The sequence below is a fragment of the Mustela nigripes genome, chromosome 3, assembly GCF_022355385.1.
Source record: "Mustela nigripes isolate SB6536 chromosome 3, MUSNIG.SB6536, whole genome shotgun sequence".
Taxonomy (NCBI): Eukaryota; Metazoa; Chordata; class Mammalia; order Carnivora; family Mustelidae; genus Mustela; species Mustela nigripes.
In genome coordinates, this window is record NC_081559.1 from 125,296,230 (window position 1) to 125,323,699 (window position 27,470).

The 27,470-nt window shown below is 36.8% G+C and overlaps 1 protein-coding gene across 2 annotated transcripts; it reads left to right on the top strand.

The window, feature by feature from the left end:
• The first annotated feature begins 1,401 nt into the window (after positions 1–1,401).
• On the top strand, positions 1,402–26,634 carry UBXN2B (UBX domain protein 2B). 2 transcript variants are annotated; one of them, XM_059394607.1, is made up of 8 exons: positions 1,402–1,539; positions 7,407–7,510; positions 10,627–10,777; positions 12,582–12,665; positions 13,489–13,598; positions 16,899–17,036; positions 21,157–21,318; positions 22,288–26,634. In XM_059394607.1, the coding sequence occupies exons 1-8, from the start codon at positions 1,459–1,461 to the stop codon at positions 22,448–22,450; spliced, it is 993 nt and encodes a 330-aa protein (XP_059250590.1). In that variant the 5' UTR covers positions 1,402–1,458; the 3' UTR covers positions 22,451–26,634. The 2 variants fall into 2 exon arrangements, with proteins under 2 accessions (XP_059250590.1, XP_059250591.1); XM_059394608.1 differs by lacking the exon at positions 16,899–17,036.
• Positions 26,635–27,470: the final 836 nt, after the last annotated feature.

Consider the following 27,470-nt stretch of genomic DNA (forward strand, 5'->3'; position numbering starts at 1 on the left):
TATCTGGGGCACCTGGGTGGCTCAGTAGGTCAAGCGTCTGCTTCATGAAGCTCAGGTCATGATTCCCAGGTCCTGGGCTGGAGTCCCACAACAGGCTCCTTGCTCAGCAGGGACTTGCTTCTCCCTCTGCCTCCTGCTTCCCCTGCTTGTGTTCTCTCTCGCTGACAAATAAATAAAACCGTTTAAAAAACAAAAAAGAAGGAAGGAAGGAAGGAAGGAAGGAAGAAAAGAAAGGAAAAAAGAAAACACTTTTCCTTTAAGGTCAGTCAAAATGTCTTGGCTCTATGGGACTTAAAGAAGAACCAGGGATTTCTAGGGCAGATAGTTGTATTAAAAAGAATCCTGGGGGCGCCTGGTTGGCTCAGTGGGTTAAGCCTCTGCCTTCAGCTCAGGTCATGATGATCTCAGGGTCTTGGGATCGAGTCCCCCATCGGGCTCTTTGCTCAGCAGGGAGCCTGCTTCCTCCTCTCTCTCTGCCTGCCTCTCTGCCTACTTGTGATCTCTCTCTGTCAAATAAATAAATAAAATCTTAAAAAAAAAAAAAAAAAAAAAAAAAAGAAGAAGAAGCCTGGGACAACAAATGCCAGGCTTGGTATCTGGTACTGCCATTCACAACAGGTGAATCTAGCTGTTACTTATCATCTGATTTCCTTGGGTATAACACGGTAATAGCAATGCTTAACTAACAGGGAGATAGATGAGATCACACAAGGAATGCACCTAGCATCCTGCACCCAGCAGGCACCAAAAGAATATCCTCTTTCACACCCCACATCTCATTCATAACATTTAATGCAAAGCTCTCTTGCAAATTGAATTTTATTATCTTTTACATCTCTCTTTTCCCCACTAGATTGTGAGCTTTGTAGTGACCAGGGCTCCTCTTTCAACCTTTACATCGCTGAGACATAAAAATGCCTGGAATAAGGCAGGAGTTTAAACAAATCTCAGATTAAAGGAGAGGGCTTAACCAATCTCCAGCTCTGATTACAAAGAGCTTTAACGATGTTTTCCATCCTCAACACCAGTTCACGCATTGACGGCGACGTACCACCCACCCAGTCTTTGGAAGGGAAGATGAGAGAATTTGGCCAAGACTAGAAAAATAAGTTTGCAATTTGTATCAGACGATGCATCCGGAAGATGCTTTCATTGTTGAGTTTTAAGAACCTGTAAGTCTGCGCTGCCCTCTAGAGCGGCCTACAGTGCCTTCAGGCGTGCTGAAAAGAGAGCACAAGGTTTACGTAGATGGTCCCTGAGGTGAAATTCTCTGAGCCAGTTTCCTTTAAGGAAAAGAGAGATACAGAACGGGACGGCTGGCGCCGGAAGACGGGGACGCGCGCCCCTTAAGTGCGGAAGTGGGGGAACGTAGGCACCACCCCTCCCGCGGTTGCTAGGCAACCGACCCCGGAAGGCGCGGAGGATGCGTCGGCGCAGGCGCCGGCGAGCCGGTGAAAGATGGCGGAAGGTGGCGGCCCGGAACCGGGGGAGCAGGAGAGGTCTTCTGGGCCGCGGCCCCCGAGCGCGCGGGATCTGCAGGTGGGACGACCGGCCGAGGGCGGGGCGCGGCGGCGGGTGACTGCGCGGAGGGGTGCGTGTCGGAGTCCGCTGCTGGCCTCGGCTGAGCCTTTGCCAGACCCCACCTGGGGACTGAATTGTGACTCCGGCATCGCAGGTCTCTTCAGGGCGGTGCATGGAACAGTGCTTCTCGAGGAGACAAGTGCCAAAGCCCAACTCTCTTTTGCCCCGGTCTCATTCCCCCTCCACCCGATTTGCATTTTAAGAAGCATCTGTTCGTTTAGAATGGCATTGTGTTGGGGTCAGTTGAATGGTTCACTGGTTGGTACTTCCTTAGGAGACTTACTGTAGAAGAAAGCTTTACCGTGCCCGTGAGAAATGAGGATCACTTTATAAGCAGTAATGTGGGCTGGTTTGCTCTTTCTTGTCTTGGATGCTGTTTCTGTCTGGATTGCTTTTATATAAAAATGGTTCCTTTTTATCAGATAGCTTTTCCCTTTTAAAAGTGTGAGCTAAAGTATTCCATCCTACAGCTGCATGCCTAGTTGTCAAAGCTACCGTCTATGAAACATTGCACAAAAGAAACAGCGAAATAAAATTTCATGGTGACATTAGTGAGCTAAATACGGATGCAGCAAATCTCGCTTTTTCAGATGCTTAACGCTGCTTTGCTCACTGAGGCTTTTTTCCCCTGTCTCATAAGACCATTGATAAAATCAACAAGTAAACAATCATAAGGAACTGGGTAATTAATTAAAAGTAAATGACACCGAATCTGTCCTGATAGAAAAGTTCTGTTACAGTTACACCTTTAATTCTACTTCTCTGAACAAGATTTGACCACCTGCCATGCAACATACTGCTAAACTCCAGGAATGCAGAGATGAATAGGACATCAAATGTATAGTTGGTGCTGGACACTGTGGAAGGGGATTGAAGTGTAAAGGCATTTCTGTTTTTTGCAGAAATAATATATGATGATATTGACCATAACATCTTAAGGTGGAGTATGATTGAATGCCAAATTAAGCAGTACATAAAATGAAGAAGTCAAGAATAGAGAGCTTAGTGGCAGTTAAAAGATGAATTGAATGCAGAATAATTCCAGTGCTTTTAAGTAAATTCAGTAGTAGTAAACAGATTCAAGAAATAGGAAGCTACCATCTGCCTTATCTTTTCTATGGAAAGACTATCATCACTAAGAGGGAACATGGCAGGTTGGGAAGAAATGGAGTTTCTGGTTAGACTCAACTTCTGTTTGCATCTTGGTCCTGTCACTTAGTAGGCTTGTGAATGTAAGAGAAGTGTCTTAACCTCTCTGATCCTCAGTGTCTTTATTTATAAACTAGGGGTGATCTTGGTAGTGTCAAGGATGAAATGTCCATAAAGTACCCATGCACTCCCATATTATCCTGGCTCTATAGTTGCTTGGTAAATATTTGGTTCCTTTTCTTTAAAGGAGAAAAATACTGTAACTTTAAACTGGTTAGCCCATTCTAATTCATCTGTTAAAACTATATAACTTCATATTCTTTGTCTAATTTCATTCTATTCTTTTCAAGTGAGAAATGAGAGCAGCTTAGCTAGTGATTGCCTAATGCTTGGCAAATTTACAGACTTAATCCAGCAAATTAATATATGATTAATGGTTGGAGATATTTTGGTAAATGTCCCTTGAAAGAATGCCTTCATCTTCACTATCAGTTAGAGGATGCAGATTTTTTTTTCATATTATTTATTTATTTGACAGAGAGAGAGAAAGCACAGGCAGATTTAATGGAAGAGGGAGAAGCAGGCTCCCTGCTGACCAGGGACCCCATTGTGGGGTTCGATCTCAGGACCCCAGGATCATGAGCTGAGCTAAAGGCAGACGTTTAACTGACTGAGCCACCCAGGTGCCCTGGGGTTTTTTTTTTTGTTTGTTTTTAATTACTTATCTACTTCTGGTAGTTAGGTTGGTAGATAGACAACTAATTTCTTATAGATGTGATTTGGATATCAGATACTTTAAGTGTTGGTAATGTTTCCTTTGGAATTTAAAAAGAATCTGAAGAACTTGCTAAGAAACCTGGAAACAACCAAAGTGATGATGTGTGAAGAAATAAAGTATGTTTAAAAGAAATAGAGTAGGTTTAAAGGAAATGAATAATATTCTTCTCCCTGACTAGTTTTTTTAATAGTGATTACTCTTTGATTATCTTGTTACTGTTTTATCTACCATGTGTAAGTATACTTTTCAGTAAGTACTTCTATCTGGACAGCTTGCTCTAAGAGTCAGTCATTCACAGTATTATAGAGGAAAAGGGCGATATTTTACTAATTGGAACAAGCAAAAGATACCCCCTGAGTATGTATATCTTTGCTGCTAGGCAGTGTAGGGTTTTTCAGCATCTAAATCAGGAGACATTTCCTCATTTAGCACAGGAGGAACATGGATGGTTATCTCCCAGAAAGCCTCCCAGCACTGTGAGCCTCTGACTTACAAACTGCACAAATCTCCTGTGGGTATCAAACCAAGAGCAGATCATAGCTCGCTTCATCCCCCCAAATTGGTAAATATTCAATGGGAAGGCTTAGGATGGTATTGTTAGTGACAGTGATTGCCCTAAAAACCTAAGTGTTCTTTAGTCTTTTTGAATGTTTTCGGAGACCTTTCTCTCTCCTGGTTGTCCTCAGTCCATCTATACTCAAGGGTTTCGTAGTTGGTTAACATATTTAGTATATGCTTCTGTCCCAGTTTTCCTCCAGAATAATATCAAAAGGAAAAGATTTCTGTTTTTAATTCTATATTTCCATACAAGTTGGCATTGGTAGGTAATTAGTGATAGACTTCAGTACTTATTAGGGTTAGGATGGGGTGAGATAAACAGTGGCATTTTGTAAGTGAGAAAAGAATAAGAATGTCTGATACTGTGTTACAATTGCCACGAGTATCCTAATCCTGTTGGACATCAGTAGTCCACAGTCTTGGTTCTCAATTTTAGCGTGCATCAGAATCATCTGAAAGGCTTGATGCAGCACAGATTGCAGGGCCCTACCTGAGTTTTCATTCATTTGGTCTGGGGTGAGGCTGGCGCATTTGCATTTTCAGAGGTTCCCAGATGACGCGGATGTTGCTATTCTATATTTTTTTAAAAATCCGTATAATACCTTCTGGGCAGGTGTCACTCTAGGAATGAGAATTCCGTAGTTTTATATCTTTTGCTATATACTTGATTTTCTCCTTCTCAGTTACTTTGCTTTCAGGTTTCTTTTCATGTTCTTCACATTTCGAATTCTAGAGCAAAGGTCATCAGTACTTATGTATTTTATTCCTCCTGCATAATCAAAATAGCTTCATAATCTAACTGTTTAACCTAAAGGACACACTGTCCTGATAATTCACAGTGATTCATTACTTCACGGTGCTCATATTCTTGTCTCTTTATTTGACTAATATTTAGTTGTTGTTCTGTACATTTTAACTAGTACTTTAGTTTATTTTGATCAGTTTAAATAATCGTTTCCTCTTCTGTGGTATCTTTGCTGTGTCAACTAATATAAATTGAATTTCTTTGTAATAGTTACTGATGAATTTATACCATATGATGCTGCAGGGACATCATGAATCCCAGCATTCCTTCCCTCTAAATATCATTCATTTTCATCTTAGTAATGCATCATTAAAAACTAAGACCTTTTCAACTAGGTGGACTCCCTGCTCAATTACAGCTTTCTCCATATTCCTAATTTGTGAATATATATAATATTTTGTTAATCTATATTTCATACAATCAAAACACATTATTTGCTTTATTAATTTATTTTACAGAAGAAAATTACTTGATTGATAGGATTTGTACAAGTCTTGAACAAAAAACAAACAAGGTATAAACTATATAGAAGATGTAATCTCAGCTTTAAAATCTACAGCTTGGGGCGCCTGAGTGGCTCAGCTGGTTAAGTGTCTGCTTTCAGATCAAACAAACCTCACGTCAGTCCAGTCCCCTGTTCATCTGAGACTCTGCTTCTCCCTCTGCCCCTCCCCTTCCCTGTGTTTATGTTCTCTCATGCTGTCAAATAAATTTTTAAAAATCTGCAGGTTTATTTATTATCTACATAATTCATCATGAATTTGTTGGGTATCCATGAAGTATTATATTAGAAACAATCTAGGAAACCTAAATTATAATAGGAGGGATAAAATAGTGAGAAAAGTACGTAAGCAATGATAATATAATGTTTAATATAAATGTTAATAATAGACTAGCATATACTATGAGGAGTTAGGAAAGAAATATCATCTAGTTAAGAAAACTAGAAAAGGCTTTGTGAAGGATGGCTGAAGTGCCTTTGCAATATAGGTACCATTTCCATTGATGGGATTAGAAATCACGTAAAAGTAAGTCATAGAGCTGAAGTAATCAGCTCAGGAGGAACTTTCATAAAGGAATACTGTTTGTAACAGATTTCAAGGAGGTAAAATTTCTGAAAACGTTGAACTCAGGTAGTCAGGCAGAATGTCCGTCTCCGTCTCATTTGTTTTGTTTTGTTTCATTTTCAAGGGGTTAGGGTGGGGAAGAGACTATAATATGTAGATAACACTGAAGAAGGAAATCTTGAGGCAAATGAAACACTGATAATAGTCATTGTTAAACATTTTTTAATATCTTCCAGTAATAGAGCACTTGCCTTGTGCTTTACATGCATTCTGTGATACTTAAAGTGATACTTTAGGATAATTTTTTTAAACAGACATTTAAAGATGAGGGAACCATGGCTCAGAGAAGTTAAATAACATGTCCAAGACACACCATAGGAGCCCAAGTTAGGATTTTAATTCAGTTCTTTTAGATTACAAAGCACTTTCATAATTGGGATTTCTAACAAAATTGCCATGTGAGAAATATGAAAAGTTGATGGAGGTGTATAGGAATGGGATAGAGAGTAAAAATTAGGGAGGAAAATTAATTCTTTTGTTTTTGTTTTTCATGTGTGGATGTTTTAAAAGTTGCCTAATAGAATCTTCAAAGAATTGACTTTGTCCCAATTCTTTTCCTTCTAAGCAAAGAAGCCCTGGATGTAGTTTTCATATCTCTTGAATTTCTAGAAGGAGCACTTTATCTGTTTATTAGGGGGGATTTTGTTTTTTGTTTTTTTTTTTTCCCAAAAGATTTTCTGGAAATTATGATCATGCCAATTACGGGAGCATTGAGAGAAGTTTTTGAATTGTCCAAGATGGAACAAAATAATTTAGTGCTGAAATATTTGGATGACTTTTCAAGAGTCCAATTTCAAGAACTGTATTGTATTTATTTCATTTTAAAGGTACCCAGCCATATATTTAGAATGCATAATTTGGTAATATTACTTTCTACAACTTATGTAAACCATATATGTAACACATTGTCTTATATTTTTAAAAGTTCATGTTCCCATACTTGATGAAATTTATGTGTCATGTAGACTTTTAAATAGAATAATTTTGAAATTATTTTATGTGCTTGGTTTTGAAAACTTGAACAGCTAAATGAAAAAAATTTTATGAGATTTGATGAGAGCAGGCTGACAGTGTGAAACATCTTCAACTGTTTTTTTTTAATTCTAGGAAAATTGTAGGCTCAATTTCAAAATGATCTGTTACCAAATACAGTTTTTGAAACAGTTAAATAATTAATTGAAAATAATTAAGCAGTTATTGTAACTTCAATATATTCCAGTATTTTGGTTAATTTTATCAAGTGAGAGATACATTGGTTTTATTTTGGAAGAGGGTCATCTGAAACAGCACCCTTTATTTCTCATTAGAAATTTATACTACACAATCAAATGTTCTAGTCATAATATCTACTTTTGTAGAATAGCTTAGTCCTACTATTACACTTTATAACAAATTTGTTGTTTTGTAGTTGGCCTTGGCAGAATTATATGAAGATGAAGTGAAATGCAAATCTTCCAAATCTGATAGACCTAAAGCTACAGTCTTTAAAAGCCCACGAACACCACCTCAAAGGTAAGTTTTGTTTTGGTTGTAAACACTGTATTTCTTTTTAGTTCACCAATTCTAAATTATTTTAAATGGTCTTGGGAATTTTCTTTAAAACTATGATTTCTAAAATAAATATTATTTAGATAATACTCCTAAAATGGTAGTAGTCAGAAAGCTAAAAGAAACAGAAAAGTTGGGATGCCTGGGTGGCTTAGTTAAGCATCTGACTTTGATTCAGGGTCTTGGGTTTGAGTTTCACAACAGACTCCTTGCTCAGTGGGGAGCCTCCTTCTCCCTCTGCCCTGCCACTCACCCTGCTTGTGCTCTCTTTCTCTGACAAATAAGTAGTATCTTAAAAAAGAAAGAAAAAAACAGAAAAGTTATCTTAAATACCTAATACTTCGGTGGACATCATAAAGACACATACACTGAATAGTACTTTTCTTAGACACAGTGGTTCTTTTTGCATCATAGCATGCATTGAGGATCTGACAAAAGTTATAGCCCCTCTCCCCACAAAACAGCATTTATGCACAATTTTGTCAATTGTTTTTAAGGATTTGTGTTTCTGAAAACCCACTCATGGAGCCCCTATGTGCCTTTTGCCCTCCATTTAAGAATCTAGAACCTGGGGCACCTGGGTGATTCAGTCGGTTAAGCCTCTATCTTTGCTAAATTCATGATCTCAGGGTCCTGGGGTTGAGCCCCACATCCATCTCCCTCCTTGGTGGGGAGCCTGTTTCTCCCTCTTCTTCTGCCCATCCCCCAACCCCCACCCTGACTCAGGCTCTCTCTCTCACTCTCTCAAATAAATAAATATAATCTGGAAAAAAAAAAAAAAAAGAAGAAGAATCTAGAACTTCAAGAACCTGTCTATGTTTTCACTAAATGATGACACATCTAATAAGTGATCTCTGTATAGTATTTGTTATTGTTAAAATACCCAAACTAGTAAAAGAACCAGCAATGAGGATTCAAGAGCCAGGTATACTTTATTAAAATGAATTTTCTTGTTTTTAGGAATATTTTCATTAATGTCTTTTTTTTTTAAGATTTTATTTATTTGAGAGAGAGTAAGTGAGAGAGAGTGTGAGAGGGAAGGTCAGAGGGAGAAGTAGACTCCCCACGGAGCTGGGACCCTGATGCGGGACTCGATCCCGGGACTCTAGGATCATGACCTGAGCCAAAGGCAGTAGCTTAATCAACTGAGCCACCCAGGCACCCTATTAATGTCTTTTTAATACTGCAAATCTCCTTACTGGGGAGAAATTTCGAATTTTTCCATTACGTTGTATTCGCAGAAAGTCTATCATTTTTACCAGAAATTTAAAAATTCACTAGAAATCATCCTTCTTTTTTGTGTGTCACTTTCCACTTCCTTTTTTCTGTAGGGGAGATAAAAATGACATACCTCTTTGGACCTGAATGAGAAGAAAGAATATTAATTTTTCCCAAACTTTTTGTTTTCAGACCCATAGGTAATCAAAAGATTAGTACAATAAATATATGCAATATATGCTTCACCTGTATTCACCAGTTGTTAGCATGTTACAACATTACATTCATGCAAGTGCTCTTTTACTCAATTATTTGAATGCAAATTGCAGCCATCATAATATTTCATCCTTAAATACTTCAGCTTGCATCTCCTAAGAAGAAGCACATACCCTTTTTAACCCTGATAACATATTACACCTTAGAAAATGAACAGTAATTTCATAAAATCATTTAATATGTAGTCCATAGTCAAATATGTCTTCAAGCCTTTTTTGGATTTGGTATCTAACCAAGGGCCATGCATTCCTCTTGATTATGCCTGTTTTAAATCTCAATCCAGAGCATTCTTACCACCTTTTTGTTGTTTGCTCTTAGCTTCTTATATAATCTAAAATTTAGAGTGGTACCTGGATGGCTCAGTCAGTTGAGCCACAGGCTCTTGAATTCATCACAAGTCATGATATCAAGGTTGTGGGATTGAGCCCCTGTCGGAGTCTGGGCTAAGTGCAGAATCTGCTTGAAATTCTCTCTCTTTCTCTCTCTCCCCCACTGTTGCTCCCCCTGCTCTTTGTCTCTCTCTAAAATACATAAATAATTTTTAAAAATAAAATAAAATTTATTAATTGACATTCATTTTCATTTGGCAGTGGGCCCCACAAATTATGTAGCCAGTCCTAGATGCAGCCACATTATGGACAACCTTGAAAGCCAAGGGGAGTTGTATTTGTGTAGAAGGCACTGGAACACCACTATGTGTTTTTTAAATGTAAATTTTGTGATAAAAACTATATAGTGATAAAGCTTTGATTCTAGACATAGATATATCTCTGTTCTTTTTTTTTTTTTTAAGATTTTATTTATTTATGTGACAGAGAGAGACACAGGGAGAGAGGGAGCACAAGCAAGGGGAGTAGGGGAAGGAGAAGCAGGCCTCCCACCGAGCAGGGAGCCCGATGCAGGGGCTCGACCCTAGGACAGTGGGACCACGACCTGAGCCTACGGAAGAGGCTTTAACCCACTGAGCCACCCAGGCGCCGCCCCCATATGGCTTTTTTTTTTTTTTTTTTGCATCAAACTTTTAACTTTATTAATTCACTTTTATGTCATGTACAAAAAAGAATAAAGAATTTTTTTATTAAGAACTTGAGCATTCAATTTTAGTCTCACTAAAGAAACAATGTAAGAAACAATAGTTTATTACTACTTAAATTTTGTGTCTATGTTAAAAGGCACTTATTTTTTTCTCCACTTTCACCTAATCATATCCTCAGAACTTTCCAAAATCCATGTGCCACCTTAGCAGCTTCTCATCAAATGTCAGATCATCTACTGCCTACCACATTGGCTTTTTTTATTTATTTATTTATTTATTTATTTTCAGAAAAACAGTATTCATTATTTTTTCACCACACCCAGTGCTCCATGTAATCCGTGCCCTCTATAATACCCACCACCTGGTACCCCAACCTCCCACCCCCTCCCGCCACTTCAAACCCCTCAGATTGTTTTTCAGAGTCCATAATCTCTCATGATTCACATGGCTCTTTTTAAATAAAGTTACTCCCTAAGACTCTGTAGCCTTTTAATTTAAAGGAGTTATGTTTGTTTTCTAAGTTTCTGTTCATGAACTTTAATGTTTAAAGGTTCTATTCAAGTGAACATGAATACAGTGGATTACATATAGTTCGACCTTCAACTGGAAAAATTGTGAATGAACTTTTCAAAGAGGCAAGAGAACATGGGGCTGTCCCTCTGAATGAAGCCACAAGAGCTTCTGGTGATAACAAATCTAAGGTAAGTGCTAAATTTAAAAACTAAATTTTATATATATAGATATAGGTATATAGATGTATTCTCTATAGATTTTTATATTATTTGTAGACATTGTTTTTCTAACTATATATGTCTATTTTAAGCATTTACTCTGTTTTTATAAGATTATAGCATTTCTATTAATGATTGAAAGTTGTAGCAGTTTTTACATCTCTGTGAAACCTTTCTATTTACTTTTTTTTTTAATAATTATAGATTCATGTGAAATTACAGAAAGAACACAGGTCCTGTGTATTTTTCACCCAGTTTCCTCTAACAGTTATAGCTAACATAATTGTAGTCCAGTATCAAAGCCAAGATTTGACATTGATACCGTGTATGTTTACAGTTCTGTCATTTTCTCACATCCAAAGATTTGTATAATTGTCAACTCAATCAAGATGCAGTTCTGTCATCACAAAGATCTCCTTCATGGTGTACCCCATTTTAGTCATACCCTCAGCCCTCTCCCCATCATCTTTAACCTCTTGCTACCTTAATCTGTTCTCTATCTCTGTGATTTTTTTAATATTAAGAATGTTATACAAATAGAATCATATAGTATGTGACCTTAGGGATTGGCTTTTTCCACTCAGCTTAATGCCCTGGAGGTCATCAGAATTACTGAGTGTCTCAGTAGTTCATTCTTTGTATTCCTGATAGCCCTCCATGGTATGGATGAACCACACAATTGGTTTAACCATTTGCTTATTGAGGGATATTAGAGGTGTTTCCGGTTTGGAACTTTTACAAATAAAGCCACTGTGAACAACCGTATACAGGTTCTTGTATGGATATTAGTTTTCATTCCTCTGGGATAAATGCCCAAGAGTCCAGTTGCTGGGTCATTTGCTAAGTATATGTTGGTTTCTTAGAAAATGCCAATCTCTTTTCCGTAGCGAGTGACAGATCCAATTTCTCCATTCTTGCCAGCATTTGGTATTGTCAGTATTTTAAATTTTAGCTATTGTGATAAGTGTGTAGTTATAAATCATTGCGGTTTTAATTTGCATTTTCCTAATGGCCAGTGATGTTAATTTGCATGTTCCTAATGTCTAGTGATATTGAACATCTTTTCTTGTGTTTATTTTCCATTATCTTTCATATCCCTTTCAGTAAAATGACTTCGGCCTATTTTCAGATTGGATTGTTCTGTTGAATTTTGAGAATTCTTTATATATTTTAATAGTTTTGAGTCCTTTATCAAATATATGGATTACAGATATTTTCTTCTAGATTGTAGCTTGTCTTTTCATCCTCTTACCAGGGCTTGACATTGATACCATGTATGTTTACAGTTCTGTCATTTTCTCACATCCAAAGGTAACTTCAGGGTACTTTATACCTATTTACAAAATTCTTCCTTTATACTGTTTAACTGTTACTTACTTTGTGAAATATGTTTTAAACATAATTTTTATGATAAAACATCATAAAATATTATAAAATTTATTATAAAACATAAAATATTAGTGGTAGCTTTTTAAAATCTCTTTATACTTTAAAATATATATTTTGGTATATGATTATATCTTTAAATTTAAGAATGGCCTAAATTATTTCAATTTTGGAGTCCCTAATGTTTTTGTGGGGAGAAACATAGTTTCTTCCTTGAGTATACCCCTCTGTAACATAAAACCTTCATTTTAATATAAAATTTTCCTGGAAAGTATAAGCTAGTTTGGCTAATTGTAGTTGATCTGGTTTTCAAATATATCACACATTATCATAACATTTTGCCCTATAAACCATAGTGAATTTTTAACTCATTTGCTGTGTATTTCAGTCATTTACAGGTGGAGGATACAGATTGGGTAATTCCTTTTGTAAGCGATCTGAATACATCTATGGAGAAAATCAATTGCAAGATGTAGGTACAGTAACCAAAATGAAAAGCTTTAGATATTTGCCTCTAGTTATTACTGTTTTTAAACTTAGAAATTAGTGATATAAATATAATCTGTATATATTTTTCTGTTATTTTTTGAAATATGGATTTTAAAATGACTAATGTGTAAGCTTTAGTCTCAGGTTTTATATTTTGCACCTCAGTTGTGCCTTGCACTTAAATTGTAAATATCTTCTATATGTTGAAAGAATATATGATTCACTGTCAGAATGAGCTTTATTTACATACAGTAGTATGTAAGTAGTGTACTGTCAGAGAATTAGCTGAGTTGTAAACAGGGAAACTCCTAAGATCATTCTTTGTTTTTGTGTTTTAAAATTTGGAATTATAATTTCATTTAAACATGTTTACTTTCGCCTTAGGGGGTCACTGAAATTCTGGCTTACCCCTTGACATAAATATTTAAGCCCTGTGTAGCAGAAAAGAATATAGGTACAGTTGAAAGAGAAAAATGGATGTGGAGTAGCACCTGGATGCTCTCATTGCTTTCATTTTTCTCAATGAACCAGAATAATTGTACATCAAGGCCAGGATCTAGCTTTGGCATTTCAGCCATTGTCGATTTGTTAAGCCACATACAAATCTGCTGAACAAATACACTTGCTTTCATTTGGATCCTTATTTTAACAGTAACTAAAGTAATATGAATAACACTGCATTTTAAATAAAGTAAGTGGTTTATGTTGTGAATATGTTGTGAAATACCACACAAGATTTGAAGCTTAAAATTACTTGATGCAGGTGGATTCCTTTATTTCTTTATCTTTTTTCCTATCTTCAAAAGGTTCAGATTTTGCTTAAACTATGGAGCAATGGTTTCAGTTTAGATGATGGAGAACTGAGACCTTATAATGACCCACCAAATGCTCAATTTCTGGAGTCTGTTAAAAGAGGGTAAGATATTTTACTTGTATTCTATTTGTTACTTACGGGGGGACTTTTTTTCTTAAGATACTGGAATGTATTTTATAAGTGATTGCTGCGGGGGAAGAGTATTTTTAAGTATCTAAAGGACATGTTGCTATTCATAAGTCTTTGGTTCTTAATTTGATGGAGGGGGCAGTTGACACTGGTTACTTTCAAAATATGATCAAGCAATGGTCCATTCTGAGAAGAAACATCTTCATGTAATAAACCAATACAGTTGATTAGCCTGTAGCTGCCTCCCCACTGAGCCACTGTCCCACTCACTGTTAACAGGATGCCTTTCATTGTGTGTGTGCCTGAAATTCAGCACATTATATTAGAAATTTTTTAAAGTGGCATGACTGCTGGCTGAAGATTTCAGGTTATTTTGAAGTTATGATTTGTGAAAGTCAACTAGATTTACAGTGCTCTGACCGATGGAAAGAACATCATAGCTCAGCTCTTCTTGCTAGATGATGAAAAATCCAGTGATTTTGTTAGGATTATAAAAGCTTTTCTGCATCATGCTTTCACTGGCTGACAATGCAATCATTCCTAAGTAGAAATACAACCAAACAGAAGGTTGATGATGAACTGGAGATTTTAAGAAGCAGTGAAGGGACTGGAGTAGAAGGTTATACTCCATTCAGGAACTGATGCTGGGACATTTCCATGTGATGCAAATATATCCAAGGAGAGTAGCTGAAGTGCAGTGGAGGTGAAACAGTAGCATAAAATCTGGATTTGAATTCTACAAAGATAAGGCCAAGATACCAAAAAATGGCAAGAAATGCTATAAGCAATATGCTGAAGTCATTTGAGAAAGGTGGGAAGCTGTCCTAGGAGGCAGTATGCTGTGGTGGTAAATATAAGGAAATAATAGTTTAAGTCGGTGTCGTGGACTTGGAAACCTGCAGTCACTGGGAAGAGCTGGGAGAGACTGGTTAAGGGAGGTGTTTGTTCATCTGCTAAGGGAAGATCAGCACTGCTGTTGGAATTGATGCTTATTTCAAGATGTTAGTAGACAAGAGCGTATTGATGATGGTTGTATTATAATGTAGATCAAAACTCATTTATTCTTAAATGAAAATAAACCATAATCTTTGTGGGCAGTGTCCAAGCAGTCCTGGTGTCCTAAAAGAGGATTTGTTTTTGTTTTGTTTTTTTACTATATCCTGAAGTATAAATTATGATCAAGAACAATTTTTGAAAAGATTCCTTGAAAAAATGATTGAAGTCAGACAGTGGTTGTCAACTGTAGAATCACTGCCCTGTACTTATGACAAATATTGAGTAACACCATCTTCACTGTCCTCGAAGAACTCATAGATAATATAATCTGTCCATGAGTAGTATCTTCCCAAAAAAAGATAAAAATTTCATCTTAAATATATTGAAATAAAATAATTTATCATAAAATTTTATGTATTTCAGTTTATAAATGCTTTGGTCTGGCCACACCAGAGCATAATAAAAGTAATAAGATAGTTTGCACCTATGTGCAGTCCAGCCTTTCTCAAGAAAATGTGACAAACATAAAAACATAAAAAATGAGGTATGTGAGGTTGGCAACGTAATTACTGTCAGTGGTGTTGCAGTCAGGGACTTGATAATGTTGATAATGTTCCAAACAAAACAAAGTACAGTCTTCTCTCAGTTTATATGGTACACGTATTCCTGAAAATTTTAGAGTATATTAATAAAATGCCCCCCCCCCACCAAAAAAAGGTATTTTGCTTCTTTGGAAAACAGACTCTAAGCTTTAAGTTTTAGGATCAGACATTACAGACACTGGTGTCATCCAGGCACAACTCTGGCAGGGCATTCGGTGGTTCTATGGAACCCAAGACAAGACTTAATTAGGCAAGATGAATCCCAGTGGCAGCACTTCCTGTATCTGGATCACAACCCTGAATGGCTCTCTAGAATCTCACAACGATCAAAGACCACCTATCCATTTTCAAAATTTCTTCCACAGAGTTTAGAAATAAATATCAGTATTAACTATTATGTCCTTATAGGAATTTTCTAGTGCTTATTTAGGTATAAATTGCTATCTTGCAGTTTGGCTTTCTAAATGCTAAAAGCCCTCCCAAGATCATTGTGACAGCAAAACGTCCCTATATAGGAATGAGGTGATGCAACTTTTTTAAAAATTATAATTCCAGTATAGTTAACATACAGTGTTATATTCATTTTAGATATACAATATAGTGATTTAATGATTCTGTGCATCACTGAGTGCTCATCAGGACAAGGGCAGTCCTTAATCCCCTCACCTATTTAACCCATTCCCCCACACCCATCCCTAAGATAACCATGAGTTTGTTCTCTGTAGTTAAGAGTCTGTTTCTTGATCTCTCTTTTTTTTCCTTTGCTCATTTGTTTCTTAAATTCCACATATGAGTGAAATCATATGGTATTTGTCTTTCTTTGACTGACTGATTTATTTTGCTTAGTATTATACACTGGTTCCATCCATGTCATTGCAAATGGCAAGATTTCATTCTTTTTTATGGCTGAATAATATTCTTGTGTGTGTGTGCGTGTGTGTGTGTGTGGCAAATCTTTTCCATTCATCAAACAGACACGGGCTGCTTTCATATTTTGGCTGTTGTAAATAATGCTGCTATAAATACAGGGATGCATGTCATCCCTTTGCATTAGTGTTCTTGTATTTTTTGTGTAAATACCCAGGAGTGTAATTGCTGGATCATAAGGTAGTGACTTTAACTTTTTGAGGAACCTCCGTACTATTTTCTACAGTGACTGTACCTGTCTGCATTCCCACCAACAATGCAAGAGGGTTCCTTTTTCTCCTCATCCTCATCAACACTTACCTCCTGTGTTTTTGATTTTAGCCATTCTGACAGGTATGAGGTGATACCTCAGATGACACAAAGAAATGGAAAGACATTCCATGCTCATGGGTTGGAAGAACAAATTTTGTGAAAATATCTGTACTACCATACAGTCCCTATCAAAATACCAACAGCATTTTTCACAGAACTACAACAGATAATCCTAGAATTGTATGGAATGACAAAAGACCTTAAATAGCCAAAGCAATTTTGGAAAAGGAAAGCAAAGTTAGAGGTATCATAATTTGATACAACTTGAAGAAGAAAATATCTATAGGGACTAATCAATCATCATGGAAATTTTCAAATTATAATTTAAGCAAAAGGTGCTGTTTTCCAGTATAGCTCACAACTTGATTATAGTAATGTCAGTAGTGTAGATTAATTTTTTTTTACATTAACTAAAACCTTTTCCCCTTTTTAAAAGAGAGATTCCCTTGGAGCTTCAGCGGCTTGTTCATGGTGGCCACGTGAATTTGGATATGGAGGACCATCAGGATCAAGAGTACATAAAACCTAGATTGAGGTTCAAGGCTTTTAGTGGAGAAGGACAAAAACTTGGAAGGTAAAACCCTAAAGTGAGAAAAATACTTGTCTTTACTCAGTGTGACTTTTCTTTGAGAATCAAAAAAGCAAAATAACCTAGAAAGTAAAAATTAAAACAGGAACCCTGAAGACCTTGCTGATGGAATTAGATATGCAAATCTAGTGATAATGTTAGTACCGAATACTTCAGTAGCAGTTATCACATTCCTGGCCTTGTAGGTACTTTAAACATATACTAACTCACTTAATCTTCACAATTCTTGGATGTAGATCCTGTGATTACTTCATTCGCTAATGCAGTACTGTGCCCTAGGTGATTGAACTAGCGAGCAGTTATTTTGTGGGATTCAGATTCACACACTGCTTTTTACCATTGTGCCATCCTGGCTCTTTCTGATTACATGGGTTCAAAAGGGGAAATTGTTAAAGGTTCTTGATGAGACTGAACAATAGGCATCTTTGATCACAGCTATAAGCATGCCTGTCTGTCATAAGTAATTGCAGCAAGAGCAATGTGCTGAAGTTGGTTGTTTTCAGAGTACTTAAGTTAGGGAAATCAGAATATCAGAATATCAAGTTAGAGAAAACCAGCACATAAAACACTTAACAAAACCTTCATGTGTTCAGAAAGTAACTTACTGAAATGGCTCATTTACCAAGATTTCCAGGCAACTACTGAACAGAAAAGTAATTAAAAAGAAGCAAACAGAACAGAAATGGAAATAATTCCATTGTCTTCCATAGCTGGCAATCTTATTGCAAACAGAACATTACACAGATAGAAACTAACTTAATTTTTTACTGCAATATTACAAATAATTGTGGGGTAAACCTAAATGCAATAAAAATTCTACCCAGATCTTTCATGTAGTATCATAGGAACAAGCAAATCATAGGGACAAAACTGCAGATGTACAGTGGCACAATAAATGGTACAACTGCATAAAAATGAGCTCAGGGAGCTGGAATAGAGCCCTACATACTTAGAAAATTACAGAATCATTTTTGATAAGCAGGGCTAACGAGTAGACTGTTGCTGTAGGCTTTGAGCTTGTGCATATGATGATACAGATCGCGAGAGGAAGCAAATGTCTCTGTTTAAGAACAGTCGCTTCCTGTTTCTCACACTGTGCAGTCCAAAAGATTCCGTTTGCCACTCACCCATTCTGGCCACTAAGCCTGAGTTTTGACTTCATCTTGATCCCTGGACCCTTAAGGGTCCTCTTCTCTAAAGCCTAACCCCTTCCTTCTTGCATTTGCTTCATTTTCTTATCCCAACAGTTCTGCAGCTCCTTGCCTTACTGTTCAGCCATTGGATTTGTCTGCCCCTGTGCTGTTCAGTGCTGTTGGGGATGTTCGTACCCCATGCTAAGAATGCGAACTGTGCCTCTCCCACTCTCGAAGGGCTGATCCCAAATGTTCCCTGCCCTCATCTCAGCAGATTTCTTTTTGCTTCCAGCTTTCCTGAGAAAATGGAGCCTGACAAGAATTACTTTTCCAATATATTCCTCTTAGCCTCAAAGTTTATTAAATCCATCTTTACTGCCCTCTCTTAAATTAGAAGATGTTTATCTTCCTGACCACGGGACTCACTCTTCTTACAACCACCCTATGTCCTGTCCTCCAGTCTGTCTAGAAAGTTTGTTTTATCAATTCCCTCTTTTTAAAAATTCTTTTAATATGATACTTGAAACATACAAACAGTATTTTGAAAATGTCATTGTATTTTGATCAGTTAAGGAGAATAAGGAGAAAGTTTTAAGTAGTAAGCAGGTATAACTTTGAAGGCTAAATAGTAAAGTTATTGTAATTTTTTAAAATGTGTTTTTATACATTGCTCACTAACCAACTTGCTCAGCCGCCTATCTCTGTGGCTCTGAGCCTGTCTTTCAGTCTCTCTGACTCTGTTCTTTTCCTTTAAAATGATATGGTTGGCCTAACCTATCTTGAAAATATATTCCTGTCCTCAAATGTTATTATTCCATATAATTTCATTTTGACATACACACATCTTATAAAGAAACACATAAAAGAGCTTTCCTTACTTAGTATCCTTACTTGGTACTTTCTTTTTGTCAGAATCTGTTTTAAATAGAAAGCATCAAAGTACAGAAACCGCATCTGACTCATCTCATCTAATAGAGATAACTTTTCCCTCCCTAGTTGTTGTTAGGATAGGAATTACAATGCTAATAGCTGCCTTTTAGGAAGTTTCAACTATATAAAAGCATTGTTTGAAATGCTTCTATGTCCTCATTATCTTAATCTTTGCAACTGTGCTGCCAAGTTGTCTGTTTTGCAGATGAAGAAACTCGGTGTTAAGTGACTTGCCCAGGATCACATATCTAGCAAGTGGCTGAGTCAGAATCCTGGAATCAGGCTTCTGGATCCTTGCTGTTAATTATTAAGTCACGATTCCCTCATTCATACCATGATTTAAATGAACTGATAAACATGGTGGTGGCTGTGATGTGGTAGTGATGAGGATGATAATGATGGTGATGATGATGTATACACCTAGTTTCAGTGAGCAGAGGAAGATTGAAGTTCTTTGCATTTAGTGTACCTTCCCTTTGGTTTTTGTACCTCTCCCTGTGTAAGGGACACGGACCCTTGGCATAGTGAATCATCTTGCTGGTCAAGGGTTTAAGTCCTCAGTTCCAAACTCGAAAGAAAATTCCTTAAGACTACCTGATCAATGATTGCAAATCATCATTTTCTTTTTTATGTTTTTATCATATATATTCTGAAGTTGATTCTAAAATATGTATTAAGAAAAAACTGAAGAAAGGGGGAGTGTTAGCAATAAGTACAAGTTAATTTTTCTACCTTACTGTATATTTTGAGAATATATTGGTGGGAATAAGAGTCAAGATGAGCAAAGAATGCTCCTAGAACTTATATGCTAATAAATATGTTCTTACTTTTTTCGAAAGAAAATAATCTGTAGGATGCCATCTGAAACTCAGTATTTGAAAAAATAGACATTAAGACTATTAAATAATCCTTTTAGGTAACTTAGAGAAGATTAAGATTTGACAAATGTCTATAAAGAATTTGGCTAAATTTGTTTTTAATTTGTTCTCGTTTCTTAATCCAAAAGGATTTTTTTTTGACAATGACTTTCAGTTTACAATTACAGTTCATTCTGCTAGTATTAGAAGTCACTAAGATAAAGTGGTGCTAAGGTCATTAGTAATCAAGTTCCAATGGTAAGATGCCCTATCAAATAAGTTTCATGATAAACTAGTTACCGTAGGGGCATCTGGTTGGCTCAGTTGGTTAAGCGTCCAACTCTTGATTTTGGCTCAAGTCGTGATCTCAGGGTCCTGGGATCAAGCCCTGTGTTGGACTCTGTGCTCACTGTAGAGTTTGCTTGTCCCTCCCTTACTCCCCAGCTTGTGTGCACTCTCTAAGATAAAACCTTTTAAAAAATAAATCTATCACCATATATAAAACTTCATTCCTCACTAGCACATAGAAATTACTTCTCTTTTATAAAGCAGTAACTACATACATCAGATGTTTTTAAGTAATATTAGGTAAGTTTAAGCCAGTAGTTTAGTGTTGATATGTACAAAAATAGCTGGCACCTGTTGAAATATTATTGTAGGCACTGTGGGACTTACTGATAATAACAAACCTACATAACATCATATTATTTCCCCTCCCCATTTTATACATGATAAAATTGGAACTCAGAGAGATTAATTTACTAAAAGTTTATGCAGTTGACATAGCTGGGATTTGAAACCAAGCCTGCCTGTCCTCATAGTCATTCTTTGACATTAACTCAGAGTTGCACAGATTTCTGAGTAAAGATTGTTGTGTTAAACAGCTTCATGGAATTTCAAAGGGATAAGGGAGGAAAGAACACAAAGTTAAGCTTTTGAAAGAGATTGGATAAGCTAAATAGAATCATAGGCTACAAAAGAATTTTAATATAACAAAAGAAGTTAGAAGAAGTATGGGAGACTCAAAGGAGGCCATGTTTTTCCTGGTCCAGAAGTCATAGGTAGGAACACTTGAGAATCAGCGATGGATTTCAGTGGTTACTCCATCATCTTCAGTTTGTTGAATCTTATGTATTCAGATGTGTATGCATCTGATGTATTCAGATTCGTGTTCTTCTTTCTTAGCCTTACCCCTGAAATAGTCAGTACGCCTTCATCCCCAGAAGAGGAGGATAAGTCAATACTTAATGCGGTTGTTCTTATTGATGATTCTGTGCCAACAACAAAAATTCAAATCAGATTAGCAGATGGGAGTCGTTTGATACAAAGATTCAATAGTACACACAGGTAAGTTCATTTGTGATTTAGCACATGGTCACTTATCTTTATAAAACTATGTGAGTGAGTAATGAAGAATACACTTCTTAAGTTTTTGAGAGAGAAAAAATACTTCAAAAGCATAATAGCTGTGTGAAATACTTAGCATTTGAACATACTAATGCAAATTCAGTTATTCAAAAATTAGATTGTTAAAAGTTGCACTTTTGCACTGTTGCTAAAACCATGTGAAGTGGGATCAAACTTGGCTTAATACTGTAAATATAATGAAACCTTATTTGGACTTTAATCATTTAAGAATTATGATAATTCTGATTGGAATTTTCTACCTTAGCTTACTCTTCACAATATAAATTTGTAATGTAGATAAAGTATAATTGTCAAGTACTTTATTTTTTTTTTTGGTCAGGTACTTAAACTTTTTAAAATGTCGTTTTAACATTCATTTATACATTTGTTGTACTAATAATGTACCAATTTCATTTTTTCCTTAAGGGATGTATTTAAAATCTGAGTTGAATTGCTAGGCATATGTGAAGGTCTTTAAAAAAGGATAATTTTTAAAAATTGTCTTTATGACTTAAACCTTTCATAGTTATAGACTGAACTTGACACAGGCCATTCTGGGGTACCTTTTTTTGGGTCACCTGCTGCCAAGATATTTTATACTCTGAAAGAAGTAGAACCTGCACTTTTAGTATAATAACATTGTTGACATTTATTTTATGCATAACTCATCTAAAGATTGTCTCTGTTTACAGAAAAAGTAAATATAAGCTACACTCCAGAGTTAAAGCTCACATTTTATCTGTAATCTAATATAAATCCATCCATTGAAATAATGTAAATTTTAAAAATTACAACACATTTAAATAAGGATTAGAATTGTGATTTATATTGCTATCATCTAATGTTAGCTAAAGGCTTCATGAAAATAAAACTTTCATATCACAAATTATTTTTATCTTATTTCTTCAGGATCCTGGATGTCCGGGACTTTATTATACAGTCCCGTCCTGAATTTGCGACTCTTGACTTTATTCTTGTGACTTCATTTCCAAATAAAGAGCTAACAGATGAAAGCCTGACACTACAAGAAGCAGATATTCTTAACACTGTGATACTCCAGCAACTAAAATAATACTGCTCCTATCCATGCAGTAGCATGTAGGAAAGATAATGTGCCATAATAATAAGGAAAATACTTAGAGCATTAAGAAAACAAACTATTTTTATTATTTATACAGATAAATTTCAGTTTTATTCTTATCCTGTCTTCCAGCCTTAGCCTAGATGAATTTGAACCAGGAATAGGTTTTGAGATAAATATGTTTGAATTTTTAGTTGCAGGGCTGGTTTATGTTGATAGCTTGTAAATATTCAGGCAAACCAATTTGTTACGTGGTCTGGGTTAATGTAACAACATTTGTTTGCAGAGGAAATGAACAGAACCCCATTTTGATAAATGTGTTTGGTAAAATTTGCACTGAAGTTTCTTGATGGTGCATCGATCAACAGCCATCAAGAAATCCTCTGATCAAATTGGAATTTTTTCTGTGATATATACCGAAAAGTATCTATATTCTGATTCTGAAATATGTTGATCATATAATTATTTCTCCTATTAAGATTGTATGCGTCCTTTTTACTTACTGATTTAGCTGTATTACTAGTGTCAAAAAATACGGTTTGGCCTTGTACTAGTGTCAAAAAATACGGTTTGGCCTTGTATTTTACAGAACTATGACCATCATAAGCCAGAAACAAGGACAGAAAGGTCAGCAGTTCTTGAGAACATCCGTTAAAGAGCACTTTAAAATAGAGTAATTACAATCCGTCCCAGAGCCTGCCTTGATCACCTTCATTTATTTATGCAACACATTTTTCTAAGGGACCCACTATTTATACTGAACACTGTTCTAAGTGTTCAATCCAGAATGTACTCTACTCCAGGGCAAAATGAGTGTACAAATTCAGAAATGTAAATTCTGTCAGCCAGACTGGATCTAAAGAATTACCAGCAAAAATATTTGCATTTCTGCCAAAGCCAGGTATTTCCTATATGAAGTAGGCTATATCAGGAATGATAGAAAGGCTTTTTCTCCCTCCCAGATACCATTTCACCTTTGGTCACCACACCTGGTGGGGTTTCTGTAGCTGCTGTAACAAATTACTCTAAACTTAGTGGCTTAAAATAGCAGAAATTTATTATTTTAATAATTCTGTAAGTTGGATGTCCAACGTGGGTCTCACTGGCTAAGATAAGGCATTGACAAGGCTGTATTCCCTCTGAGAGGCCCTAGGGGAGAATCATTTCCTCGTGTTTCCAGCTCCTAGGGGCCACCTGCGTTCCTTGGCCTGTGGCCCCCTTCCCATCTTCAAAGCCAGTAATATTACATTCTGACCCTTCTCTGTCATCACATCTCTTTGACAACAGCCAGGAAAAGTTCTCTGCTTTTAAGGACTCGTTATTGGATTGGGCCCACCATTAGTTCCAGATTACCTGCCTGTCATCAGGTCTGTAGTAATCTTAGCTGCCTCTTTAATGTCCCTTTTACCATGCAAAGTGACATACCACAGGTTTCTGGAGGCTCCAGGGGTGACTCCGTTCCTGGCCTCTTCCAAGGCTCTCCTCATCTCTTCACTCGAGCTCATCCCTCCAATCTCTGCTTCTGTCCTTACATCTTTTACCACCTACTGTACTTCTCCTGCCTTCCTCTTACAAGGACCCTTGTGATAATTACAGAAAAATCTCATCTCAAAATGCTTAACTTAATCACATTGGCAAAATCCTTTTCCTGTGTAAGGTCACAAATTTACAGGTATGGGGATTAGAACATGAGTATTTTGGAGGCCTTTCTGACTACCGCAGTCCACTGCTGCCCTAAAGATTGACATAAGGTCACCCCATCCAAAGGTGCTCAAAAGTGTCAACCCGTTATAGCATCAAAGTGCAAAACCTTATCTGAATCTCACCAGCTCAAAAGTCCCAAACTTCATGTAAATCATCTAAATCAAGTATGAGTGAGGGTCTGAATATGATTCCTGGGACACAATTCCTCTCCATCTCTGTACCTGTGACCCTAGAAAAACAGTTATCTCCTCCCAAATATAATGGTAGGACTGGCATAGAATGGGGTTTATAGACATTCCTGTTCAAACAGTGGAATGAGAAAAGGAGCTACGCACACTCCATTAGGTGTCACATCTCTGTGGTCTGGAGCACTATCTCCTGGGCTTGTGATGGCCTCTCAGAGTCCTCCTTCCTCTTTCATGAAAGGCAGCAGTGGTTCGCCGCTGAGTAGTTTTATCAGCTTGTTTCTTAACTATGGACTTGTGGGAAGTCCCGCTGTCTTTCATTTCAAACCATCTCCATCCTTGTCAACTTAAGATAGCAGGGTCTGCTGGTTTAACATTCTCCAGAAACTTGGGGATCTTGTGTGCCTATTAGGGGGATTCAGCTCTTAAACCAGAGGCCCTGGAGCAAAGCATTCATAGGTAATTTCATCTCTCTTTTTGGCTTCTTCTGCGAAGGCTGGGAGGATCTTTGAGTCACACCCTGTGTCTCTTCAAGGATCTGTGGTGTGACAGAAAACTCGGGCCTTCCTCCGGTGTTAACCAAAGGTTGTATAGCAGCACCCTCATCTCTCCCTAGGGCCGAGGGTCCCTGACAGCAAATCCCTTAATTGGAATGTCTTTTGTCCTTTGGATAGGCCAAGAATTTCCAAGTCATTGAGTCCTGTTTTCTTTATATTTAACAGTTCTTTCTTCAATTTGTCTATCTCTACTCACGTTGTACTATAACCAGCAAGAAGAAACCATTCTGCACCTTGCACACTTTGCTTAGAAGTCTCTTCAACTGAATGTCTTAAGTTTATCCCTTACAACTTGCTTTCCACACAACTGCAGACACATTGCAGCTAAGCTTCTTGCCACTATATAACCAGAATCTCTTTTCCTTCACTTTCCAACAGCACGTTCCTCGTTGCCGACTAAGTCCTCATTTCTACCAAGTCCTCGTTGGCAGCACCTTTAATGTCCCATTTTCTTCTTACAGTCTGTTTACGACAATTTGCATAATCTCCGTGGCAATTTAGGTGCTCTCTCCCATGCTCCTTTCTTTCTCCAGCCCTCACTAGCATTAACATCCATAGATCTGCTAGCAGTGTTCAAGGCAGTCCTGCCTCTCTGCCATCCTAAAAATTCTTCCAACCTCTACCCACTGTCTCATCCCAAAGCTATCCTCTCATTTTTAGGTGTTTGTTCCAGCAGTGCCCCTATCCAGGTATCTGGGAAAGTCTACTATGCCTATACACTGCCACTTAACTTGAATGTGCCAATAGGAGATTTGGAGTTCACTTTCTCTGGGGGCTCTGCTTATTTCAAGGAGGTGAACTGGCCCATGGTAGAGGTTTTCCTACTGGCAATGCTCTCAGAACTCCCACAGGATGGAAGTGTTGATCTCACCACCGCAGAGAAACTTGTTCTCAGTGAGAAGAGTGAGAAGATTATTCCTAATAACAGGAAGCCATGCACCTCTCCACCAATTGACAACTTGGAGATTATATAAATAATAACAGTTTAAAATGTTACCAGGTATAAACTACATTTTCATAGGAGCAAAATCATCTTCCTTAGGAAATACACTATTCAAACAAACGAACATTTTAAATACAAGGGCAGTGCCCTATTTTGGATTAACAAAATGTGGTGAAGGGATTAACCACACCCTTTAAAAGTATTTGAAATGTTACTCCTGTAGTTTCTTTTTATCATTTAGATGGAGTGCCTATAGACGCACATACAAAAACGACTGCCATTTTTGTATATGATAGTCTTCCAAATGTAGAGATTTATATTAGGAGGGAGAATTAAACATTCAGAATAACACTTTCACATGTACTACGTAGTGTTTTGCTTCATTAGAGTCATTTTCCTGAATTCTTTATACTCTTGCAGTCACTGTAACTTATGAAATTTATAATCATCCCAAAAAGATTATGTTACAATGAGCAGGTAGACAACCATGTGTGAGGTCAATTGTTTTGCATGACCTATGTAATCAGAAAGTCTTAAGTGTCTGCTTTACCAATAAAGAACATGTTCACTGAAAGTCATTGAAAATCCTTTTCAAAATTTCCTTGATTTGCAGTTTTATTTGAAGGACTTAATGGATTATTTTAAAGCATGAATAACATTACCTGTGGTTTAATTTCTTGTGATGCATCGTTTTGAAAAGAACTGAATTGTAGCAATGTTATCTCTATTTCCTGTTACTCTTGCTCTTTTTAATTCCACCAAAATAAAGGTGCAGATTTTTCTTAAGTTTTTGCCACAGTGGATTTCTGAAAACCTTGTCTCAACATGTGTTGGTAAAGTACGTCATTATTTTCCCCTTAAGGAGTTTTTTGTCCCTGTTCAGTGATACAAATTAACATATCATGTATGTGTCCAACGTTGTCATAAAGGCTAAGAAATATTTTGTGTCATCTTCTGTACAATTTTAAGTTAAACTGTCTTTTAACTCCAAGGAAATGATTTATAAAAGGAGCCTCGGTGCATATGTATAACTCTGTGTGTGTGTGTGTGTGTGTGTGTGTGTGTGTCTCCCCACACAGCACAAAAATTAGTATGGGTAGCAACATAATCATATTTAAGACAGTGGCTTTTCTTGCCTTAAGATTGGGAATAGAGCAGTATTTAAAATGAGTATGTGTCCTTTGTATTTGCTTTTTGGTTCGTATTTCCCTTATCTATGTAGTGTACCTTTTAGTGTACTTTTTAGAACATTGTTAATTATGAAGTGTCCCACGTTGTTCCCCCATTTAACAGCTTCCCCTCTTTGTTCTTCATTTTTGTCTTTGTGGGAAAGGCCTGTTTCTTCTAATGTTAACAGTTTTTATCATTTTTAACCCTAGGATCAGGAATGGTAAAAAATATGATTTTTAGTTTTCTATCAGAATCTATGTTGATTAAAAATTAGCAACTATAAACACTACAAATAGTCAGAACATTGATAGGCTTGATAGTGAAAGCATGAATGTAGTTGAGTACAAGCAGAGGTCTTGTTCCCAGCAGCCTGGAATTTTTAGCCAGCTCTGAGCTTCTGAGCATATAAGGAAGTAAGGTGGAGTAACGCCTTTTAAAAAGAAACATTCGGG